General features: G+C 54.9%; 1 protein-coding gene across 1 annotated transcript; it reads left to right on the top strand.

The window, feature by feature from the left end:
- The first annotated feature begins 40 nt into the window (after window positions 1-40).
- On the top strand, window positions 41-8,899 carry LOC144248227 (serine/threonine-protein kinase PAK 3-like). Its single transcript, XM_085568019.1, has 14 exons — window positions 41-127; window positions 1,559-1,613; window positions 2,493-2,681; window positions 4,072-4,085; window positions 4,177-4,194; window positions 5,184-5,325; window positions 5,669-5,732; window positions 6,361-6,409; window positions 6,575-6,687; window positions 6,877-6,994; window positions 7,741-7,840; window positions 8,125-8,321; window positions 8,418-8,555; window positions 8,798-8,899. Exons 1-14 carry the CDS (start codon window positions 41-43, stop codon window positions 8,897-8,899), a joined length of 1,386 nt encoding a protein of 461 aa, XP_085424145.1.
- Window positions 8,900-10,315: the final 1,416 nt, after the last annotated feature.

Raw genomic sequence — 10,315 nt, forward strand, 5'->3', positions numbered from 1 at the left:
TTGTCATAATCAGAATTAAGCTGTGAGAGGAAAAGCTGTGATGCAGCAGAAGTGCACTGTGCAGGCGCTACAAGCTGTCAGCCTGATCAGGCCAGCTGCCGGGCAGAATGATAAAGATGCAGAAGTAGTGAGGGGACACTTTGTTTCAGCCAGAGTGGCAATAAAACTCTGACATAGGCCGAGCGTTGGAAGACTCCCTTCCTTGCCATGCTCTAGCTAAGCTGGACAGTCCCTTGCAGAGGCCCAGAGATCACGCTGAGGTAAGCAGCTTTGCTTACCGCAAGTGGGGAAAGCAAGCGCAGGAAAACTGGCGTGCAGACGCCTGCGCCTGAGGAGGCCCTCGTGCCCTGCCAGCTCAGGGGAGGGAAACAGGGATGGATCGTGCATAGGCAGAGCTTCAGCCATCCCCTGAGTTTTACGAGGAGCTCTGCTGTAGATAGGAAATGTAATGTTTTGAGGTTTTCTGAGCTTAGCTGTCTTTAGTTAGGACTAGAGACCATAGAAGGCTTCAGTCATGAAGCATTGTTTAGAAAAGAGTAGAGTAGTGTTGATGTAGGGAAGCTCAGAATTATCCCTTAAGGAGAAATGAATGAATTGTCATCAGAAGAATTGAGCTATCCAAGAAGAATGTGGGATTGAGCAGATCTGGAGCAGGCATGTCCCACGAGTTGTCTGCCTGAACTGGTCACCTGGAGGAGGCCACCTGGAGGACAGATTGAGGAAGATGAAGATGGTGAAGTAACCAGGAGATGCTCTGTTCCAGCTCTTGCTTTCAGCATGACTGGCAATAAAACCTCTAAACCCCCCAGAGCCCTGGAGTGTTCCCTTGCGTGTCACGCTGTGCCTAAGCTGGTCAGTGCCTTCCAAGCTGTGCGCTGCGGACGGGCTCTCCCGTTCACGGCTTTGCGCTGCTTCCGAGCGGCCCAAGGCTCTCCCCCTTGCCAGAGTGGCCCTGGCCTGCCCCACACACCTTCCCCGACAGCTGCCCCACACCGCCCCACCTGCCTGGCTGAGATGTTCCCCACCGTGCCCTTGTGTCCCTCCGTGCCAGCTGCCCCTCACGCTGGGTCAGGATGAGGGACCTGGCCTGGCTGTCCCCCGTTTCCTGGCAGTCACTTGGTGCTGAGGAGTAAAGGAGGGTCGAAAGGGCACGTCTTCCTTACGCTTCCCTCTCTTGAACCTCTGGGGCACCAAAGCGCCCTGCTCAAGGGGGCCTGAGGGCCTACACTGGGCTTTCCATGCTACCGTGTCATTCCTCCTTCTCCAAAGCCCTACAATTTGCTGGTTGATGTGAGCGGACTTGGAAATGGGGAAAATGAGATGCTTTCCAATGGAGGCAATCCTTCTGGGTAACTACTGCAGTGTTTCAGCAAGAGAATTTGAAGATAGTGCTGGGCCTTGCATCAATTGCATTGATTTTGAAATGCCACCCTCAGCTTCTGAAGTGTGAGGAGCCCAGGGTAAAGCTCCAAGAAAGACTGGACTGTGCTGTCCACCAGCAGAGGACTTGCGGGTGCGGAGTCACCAGGAAAGCAAGTCTGGCATCTTTGTTCTACAGGTGAACCGAGTTGATTTCCAGAGGAGTTGCGTGCACTTTTCCGCCGTCTCACGCAGTAATTCCTTTCCGCTTTCAAGCTGGCTCCTGGGTCTAGCTGAAGATTTTAACAGAGAGGGGAATGACTACAACTCATTTTCATTGGGATGTGGCTGTGCAAGTGTCCGCCAGGAATCTTACAGGGAGCATGGAGCCTGGGCAAACATCTGTGAGACTGTGGCTTTGGCCTGTTCCAAAGGGCCCTTCCTTGGGCTCGACATCTGCAGGGCATTGCAGAGCAGTGGGCTGCAGGCTGCTGCCAGAGCTCCAACACAACACAACTGTGGCAGCCCAGGAACCACTGCAGAGCTCCTGTGGTTGTTCTGAGGCTTTCAGTGGCCAGAGAAAGAGCAAGCAGGACAAGAGGAGCTTTGTGTCAAGAGCTAAGCCAGCATCTCCCTGCCACAAAAGGGAGGCCGTGCAGCAAACAGAGTGGGAGAAAAAATCAGCATGCACCGGTGTGCTCAAGAAGCATCTGCACGCTGCAATACTCCTGGAAATTTATTTTCTTTGCTTCTTTTTCCCCCTACATGTCATGGAAGAAGCTGGCTTTTCAGAACCAACTAAGATGCCAGGGAGAAGAAGCACACTTGCTTTCTGTTCTCGCGTGCAGGCTGGGCCGCCGTGTCTTCCGAGTTGCCCTGGGACGCCTTGAGCTCTGGCTTATGGACTGGAAGGACATGTTCTGCTGCTTCACGACTGAGCAGAACTTCCCAGGCTTTTCTTTTGCGTCATCTGTACAGAAGGTTCGGTTGCTGGGCACAACAAACCCAGAGCAGCTGCTATTGTGAGGTCAAGGGAGCGGTGCCGCGTCACAGTGCTGCGTCACAGCACAGCGATGTCCCGGTGAGCCCGAGGCCTGGTTGTCCAGAGCAGCTTTTCCGCTCGCTCCCTGCAGGAGGATCCCTGCGACCAAGGAGTTCTCAGGAGACGGCCTGCACCCCGAGAGGAGTCTTGCTTTACCCCTTGGGTGGCATTCAGTGTGCGAAGCAGCAGAGCACGGCCAAAATGTTCGGGCAGGTCTGTGCCGCGGTTTGCACCATCTTTACCGTTGCTTATTCTGGATATTACCTGACCCACCTGACTCGTAAGTAAAGGTTTATCCTGGGGCTGGCGTCCCCTGGCTTTTGCTTCGCTCTGCTCCATTCGCCGCGGTAGTGACCGAGTTGATCAGGGAACAAAACTGCCGTTAGGATGCCACCAGTTTGGTAAATCTCCTGCCAGCAGCATCAGCTAAGAAGGGGGTATCTGTACTGGGTGGTAGGTGCAGAGCGTTTGCAATGTAATTTGCAGCCTGCAGCGCTTGCCTTCCCTCCCTGGGACAGCGCGTGGCAGTGGAGTGTGTCATTTCCTCAGCTTGCTGCTTCAACCAAGACAACCTGGAAATTGAAGATTCTGAGGGGAGATGCTCAGAAGTACTTCTCAAAACCCTGTGGCTCTCTCCAGGAGTGAAGGAAAGCCCCTTTTGCTCCAAATGCTGCCATTTAGAGGCCTTGGCTGTGTGCCTTGACCCTTTCTAGGCTGCGCCAAGGTAGCCATTCCCCTGGCGATGCAGCACAAACTCCAGTCCAGTTAGAGTTTGCTGCTGAAGGCAGGAGCTGTTCTGGGGCCGCTGCAGCGGAGAGCTGCCACAGCAAAGGGGCCCTTTGTGGAAGCTTTGCTGTTGTATTGTCTTCCAGCAATTGATGGGAATGGCTTGTGCATGCAATTAAAAAAACGATCTATAAAATACTGGGAAGAGAAGAGGAAAAACTGCTTGAGCTGTTGCATTTCCTTGGCCGTGTTTCTGTTTCTTTCCTGGCAAAAGAGGCCCAAACGTAGACAGCGCCTACTCTAGTGTCCTTGTTTGTTCTCTCGCTTGCTGTGGGAAAGGGCTCTTGCTCCTGGAGGCATGTTGGGAAAGGGAAATGCTCTCCGTTGGGAATGACTTGTGCTGTGGGAGCCCCCAGCAAAAGGCACTTTTCTAAGGGCCTCTGGTTCCTTTTCCCTTGCTCCCTGCAGGTCACCTCACACGTGGATGGAGAAAAGCCTGTGCTTTGGTGAGTGGCAAAGGAACCCCTGACGTTGCTGGCATGTTAGAACTGTGCAGCAAGCTGTGAGCTTGGCCTGTTGCAGTAGAGTGTAGAGTGCCAGCGTGGGAGGCTGAAGGAAAGGCCAGCTGCCTGGTGGCAGCAGCAGTAGCAAAGGGAGCACTGGCTCCTTCCTTATTTTCCCATCAAGAGCCTTTCAAGAGGTGAAAAGCAAATGTGACAGCTCCAAGGTGTCTTGCTGCTTCTAGCCAGCATGGAAGATCAAATGCACAGCAAGAGGCAGTAGCACCTCATTCAGCCATCTTCCGAGGGCTTTCATGACTCAGAATGCCACTTGTATCCAAGTCTATGATTTGCCCTTATTCTGGGTGCTTTCCCAGCGCAGTAGAAAGCAGCTGCTGCAAGGGTTGGCTGTTCCCAGTCTCTCTCACTTCTGTCTGTCTGCAGGGCTCAGCCGCAGGGTCAGCGCCTCGTCTGGCTGGCACTGTTACAGATGGAGAGGCTGAAGAGGAGCAAAACAGCAGCAAGCCTCCAGCTGCTGTCCCTCCACAGGCTGAACTTGCAGAGCCAGTAAGTGGCATCTGAGCCTGGCACTGCCTTGGATGCAGGGCCAAGCTTCAAGCCAGGCCTTCAAGCCCAGCCCTTGTTGCTTGCGGCTGAAGATGCTGGGGGCTGTGTGCCTGCCATGACCTAGTGCTGCTTCAGCCAAGCCAGGGAGCCCTGGCCAATGGGTCCTGAACTTTGACACTTGAGCATCACTTTGCTGGGATGCTGAGAGGGCTCGAGAATGCCTCTTGGCATCAGACAAGAGGCAGCATTCAATTATTCCCAGCGTAGAAATGAGCCCCTTGTGCCCCCTGGCGATGCGGGCCGCCTGTGGCCAGCGGACAGAGCGGTCCAAAGACTCAGCTGACAGCCTTGCAGGATATTTGGGAAACACTGGCCCCTGGAAGGGACAAGCCACACTCCATGGACTACTTAGGTTCAGGCATGATGTAGACTGCGCTTCACTTGCACATGGTCAGAGCAGGGTTTGGTGAGGAGAATCCTAGAGGGCTCTGCATTGTAAAGGGCGGGTGGGGCTCAGCAGGGCTGGAATGCAGCCCCGAAGGGCCGCCCCCTAATGCCTGAAATACAGAGGGGAAATCGGTGAAAGGGATCAGAGAAGGGACACGCTCTGGGCTTCTGCTCAGACAGTTGCATGCCAGCTCCAGGGTGATTTCATTGCCCAGGAAAACACAGGAGGAGGAAGAACCGCAACAAGGCTCTGGAGCCCTGCTCTGATCTCTGTACGGGTCTTTGCAAGCCCATCAATGGCTAGTTCCACTCGTCGTGCAGAAAGGCCAGCACGATGGAGCATGGAAGTGGCCATGAGGGGCTGTATCGAAGTAGCCTTAGTGGTTTTCCCATTGCCTTTGGGAAGGGGACGTCCAAAAGCCCCCAGCTGAGGAGGCCTGGCGGTGGCCGACAGCATCTTCCGAAGGCCTTGCTTTTGCCGTGTGCTCTCCGGGGCGTCTGTGCCAGCCGCCCTTCTGACGGGCAATCCTTTCTGGTCCCAGCTCAAGACAGGCTCTGCCATTCAACGTGCCGCTGGACCGGCATCGCCTGCAGCAGCCAGCTGTCCCCCAGCTGCCGGCACTTCATCCAGCAGCCCAGCCCAGCAGCCCGAGATGAGAGAGGAGCAGGGCCTGAAGACACTGAGTACGTCTGCCGTGTTTCTTGTCTGCCAGAGCAGTGCGTTGTCTGCCTGTCTCGGTGCAGGCTGCGCCAGAAGTTCCTCCTCGGTCTCAGAGGCGCTGAGGCCTCTCTGCAGAAGCTGTTGTTGTGCTTTGAGGCAGCGAGGGAGCGCTCGGGGTGTTCCTGCTGCCTCTGGGGGCACTTGGGCCTGGCTTGGCTCTGCCTGGGCTGCCTTTCGTGGCACGTCGCGAGTGACTGGCCCCAGGGAGCTCTCAAGCTCCTGACAGTGGGCATGCATTTTGGATTGTGTGGGCAGCAAGGCCTCCGGTTGAAAGTGAGCTCCTGGCACTGCTTTTGTCTCTCTCAGGGAGCATTGTGAGTCTGGGCGAGCCAATGAAGAAATACAGGGCATTTGAAGAACTTGGACGAGGGTAAGTGTGACGTCTGCTCCATAGAACAAACCGTGGGCCGGGTCTTCAGCTTGTGCAATATCCAGCGTGAAGTCAGGCCAGTTCCAAACGCGGTCAGCCTCGGGCTTTGCCTCCTGTCACCTCTCAGGACGGCTCAGTCAGAGCAGTCAGGAAGCATCAGCAAAGACAACTTGATGCAAGCGACGCCTTGCTTGCAGCAGTGAGGAGCAGGACCTGGAAGATCTCCTGGCCCTGTGTCTGTATGGCCTCCAAGGGCACCTTGCCACTCAAGAGCTGTCTGAGGACAGTTCTTGAAGGCAGTGTTTTCCAAGTTAGTCTTCTCCAGATGTAAGCCCACTTGCACACCTGTGCGCAAAGCCACACAGAGATCGAGCCCCCCTTCCACTGGAATGGAACCAAGTGGGCGTGTGCCTTGGAGATTTGCACGGGTCCTTGGTCTCCATGAGGGAGCTCCGTGTTCCCTGTCTGGCATGGCAGAGGGCTGGTGGGCTGCCGTGCTGCCGGCTGAAGAGACGCCGCAGCCAGGCGTTTTCTAAGGAGTCCAGGCAGCCTAGGGAGATCTCCTGCCTAGGCTTGCTTTCACTGCCAGGGCTATAAAGGGCTTTTTCTGCTGCCCTTTTCTTTCTAGGGGCTTTGGAGCTGTTTATAAAGCCCTCGACACCAGCACAGGACAACAGGTAAAGTGTCCATACCCGCGGCAGTTTCTCCCTAAGCTCTGCTGTCTGGCAACAGGGCAGTTTGGCACAGCTCGCTGTGTCATGGCACGAGCGCTCGCTCCGTGTTCCTTGAGGTCTCGTGCAGGGAGCGACTTCTCAAGTTAATGGTGGCCAATGTCTTTGTAGGTGGCCATCAAGATAATGTCTCTTCAGGAGAAGATGTCTGAGGAGCTGGCTGTCAATGAAATCCTGGTGATGAGGGACAGCAGGAATCCCAATATTGTCAGCTACTTAGACAGGTTGGGGTATTCTCACGTCTATGTAGCTTTAGACATCTGCATGTGCACGGGAGGAGTTTGCAGCTGGCTTTCAGTAATCTCTTCTGGCATGTGTAGCTTGGAGAGCAGTTGCAAAAGCCTGGGTCAGGCCCTCGGGTGCCTGAGCCGTGCCCATTCCTCTCTCTCCATGCCGTGGTTTCCTTCTTTCAGCTACCTGGTGGATGCGGAGCTCTGGCTGGTGATGGAGTTCATGGACGGCGGCACGTTGTTCGATGTGCTCCGGGCAGTGTACCTGGAGGAAGGACAGATAGGCGCCGTCTGTCGGGAGGTGAGGCGTCCCGCTTGTGCTTCCCCTGGCCTGCCCAGGATGGTTCTTGTCAGCTGGTGGTTAAGGAGAGCAGAGATTTCTTGGCCCCGGCTTTCTTTTGGCGCTGCTCTCACGACACAGAGCAGAAGAAAGAGCATTAATCTGAAGGGAACTGCCTGCTGGAGTCCCCGCACGCCTTAGGCTCTGTTCTTGCACTCTTCCATGCTGTCCGTCCTCTGGCGCTCGTGCACACTCACTTGTTTCATTTCCTGGCTTGCTCCTCTCAGCTTTGCCTCTGAATGTTTGTCTGGAGCCTGTCCGTCTGTCCGACATTCCTTGACATTCTAAGCCCGCATGCGGGTGGCAGAATTTCAAGCCGAGGGCGAAGGAGATGTCCTCAGCTTCAAAGCACGGCATTGCAGCCCAGATGGCGAGGGATTCTGAAACAGGTCTAATGTGCTGCTTCCTCCTCTGCTGCCACAGGGCTTCCAATGAAATCGTTGCCATGCTGCTTGCCAGCCAAAGGTCACGTGCTTGGTACCAATGGCAGGATGGACTTGTGCAAGCTCAGATGCCTTCGCTTTGAAATATCCAAAGCACTTCTAAGAGTGTTGAAGCAGCAAGCTCTTGCTCTTGACAGCGCCGTGCTAGTGCTCCCTCCTTCACAATTCCCTGAGAAAGCTGTCAACCTCTTGGAGCCCTTTTCTTTCTTCTGGGATTAAATCAGATGCTGAATGTTAACTTTCCTTCCCTCCTTTCTCTCTCAGTGCCTGCAAGGACTGCATTTCCTTCATTCCCGCCAAGTCATCCACAGGGACATCAAAAGCGGCAACGTTCTCGTGGGCATGGACGGATCTGTCAAGCTGGGTGGGTATCGTCCCTGCTCAGGGGCAGCCTTCCCCGCGTGTGCTGTGGGGCTGCTTTTTGGTGACTGCCACTTCCCCAGAAGCGCTGCTCAGCCCGCGCGTGAATCGTGAGGGTGTTTCTGAAATGGCCAATGCCCTATTTCCCTGGCTCCAGCCACAGGGAAGGCAAGCTCAGCTGCCTTTTCAGCTAGACTGGGCATGGCCTTGGCAGGCTTGGAGTGGGCCATCCTTTAGGCCGGTTTGCCAGCGGTGGCTGGCTTTGACAGGCTTTGTTTTTCTCCTCAGCTGACTTTGGCCTCTGCGCTCAGCTCAGCCCTGAGCGCAGCAAGCGCAGCTCCAGAGTGGGCACTCCCAGCTGGATGGCCCCGGAAGTGGTGAGAGGAGAAGCCTACGGCCCCAAAGCGGACATCTGGTCCCTGGGGATCATGGGGCTGGAAATGGTGGAAGGGGAAGCTCCTTATGAGAGGATGGCCCGTGTTAGGGTAAGGTGCAGCTTAGAAAGGGGGCTCTGTGTGGAGAGAGCTGTTGTGGCTAGGAAAGGAGCAGCTAGAGTGCCCTCTTCCATCCATGTGTTGTAGGTTTTTGAACTGATAGAAACGAACGGGCCCCCGAAACTGCAGAACCCCAGGCACCACTCGGCTCTCCTGCGCGACTTTCTGCGCTGCTGCCTGCAGGCAGACGAGGACAGGCGCTGGTCTGCCCAGGAACTCCTGCAGGTGAGAAAAAGCAAAGGGGCAAAAAGCCCTGCCAGCTGAGGACACCTGCATCCAGGGATCAAGAGGAGTGTGGGCTGCGTGGGTGAGGCAGCTTCCAGGAGAGGAAGGCCCACGGGGAATGTGCTGCCCTCGGTCCTCTTGGTGTGTCTTTTGGGCAGCCAAGGAGTCCTGCTTGGGCCCGTGAGGATGTGCTCATGGAAAGTAACGGGGGTTCCCTTCTTTTTGGTTTTTCTTCCGGGCAGCATCCGTTTGTGACCTCAGGCGAGCCAGCCTCCAGCCTGGCTGCTCTGGTCACCTCAGCCAAGCAAGTGCTGGAAGACTGGAGAGGAGACGCTTGCGCCTGAGGAGGCCCTTGTGCCGTGCCAGCTCCGAGCAGGGGCAAGGGGATGTGTTGTGTTTGGGCAGAGATTCAGCCATCCCCTGACTTTTTAATAAGGGGCTGTGCTGTAGATAGGAAATGTAATGGTTCCGGAATTTTCTTAGTTTAGCTAGGTTCAACTTAAACCGTTGTTGGGTTTTTTTTTTTTCATGAAAAGATTAACTTTTAAAAATTAAGGAAATTCAGGCAGAGAATTCAAAGGACTGTAGAATCTAGATAGCTTAGATAGTAGAGGATAGTTTAGCTTAGAATATAGTCTTGTTAATTTAGGTAAGTTCTGAGCTCTCTTTTAAGTAGAAAAGAAGGAATTGTCATAATCAGAATTAAGCTGTGAGAGGAAAAGCTGTGATGCAGCAGAAGTGCACTGTGCAGGCGCTACAAGCTGTCAGCCTGATCAGGCCAGCTGCCGGGCAGAATGATAAAGATGCAGAAGTAGTGAGGGGACACTTTGTTTCAGCCAGAGTGGCAATAAAACTCTGACATAGGCCGAGCGTTGGAAGACTCCCTTCCTTGCCATGCTCTAGCTAAGCTGGACAGTCCCTTGCAGAGGCCCAGAGATCACGCTGAGGTAAGCAGCTTTGCTTACCGCAAGTGGGGAAAGCAAGCGCAGGAAAACTGGCGTGCAGACGCCTGCGCCTGAGGAGGCCCTCGTGCCCTGCCAGCTCAGGGGAGGGAAACGGGGATGGATCGTGCATAGGCAGAGCTTCAGCCATCCCCTGAGTTTTACGAGGAGCTCTGCTGTAGATAGGAAATGTAATGTTTTGAGGTTTTCTGAGCTTAGCTGTCTTTAGTTAGGACTAGAGACCATAGAAGGCTTCAGTCATGAAGCATTGTTTAGAAAAGAGTAGAGTAGTGTTGATGTAGGGAAGCTCAGAATTATCCCCTAAGGAGAAATGAATGAATTGTCATCAGAAGAATTGAGCTATCCAAGAAGAATGTGGGATTGAGCAGATCTGGAGCAGGCATGTCCCACGAGTTGTCTGCCTGAACTGGCCACCTGGAGGAGGCCACCTGGAGGACAGATTGAGGAAGATGAAGATGGTGAAGTAACCAGGAGATGCTCTGTTCCAGCTCTTGCTTTCAGCATGACTGGCAATAAAACCTCTAAACCCCCCAGAGCCCTGGAGTGTTCCCTTGCGTGTCACGCTGTGCCTAAGCTGGTCAGTGCCTTCCAAGCTGTGCGCTGCGGACAGGCTCTCCCGTTCACGGCTTTGCGCTGCTTCCGAGCGGCCCAAGGCTCTCCCCCTTGCCAGAGTGGCCCTGGCCTGCCCCACACACCTTCCCCGACAGCTGCCCCACACCGCCCCACCTGCCTGGCTGAGATGTTCCCCACCGTGCCCTTGTGTCCCTCCGTGCCAGCTGCCCCTCACGCTGGGTCAGG

Source organism: Lonchura striata, chromosome Z (assembly GCF_050655825.1).
Source record: "Lonchura striata isolate lonStrDom1 chromosome Z, ASM5065582v1, whole genome shotgun sequence".
Lineage (NCBI taxonomy): Eukaryota > Metazoa > Chordata > Aves > Passeriformes > Estrildidae > Lonchura > Lonchura striata.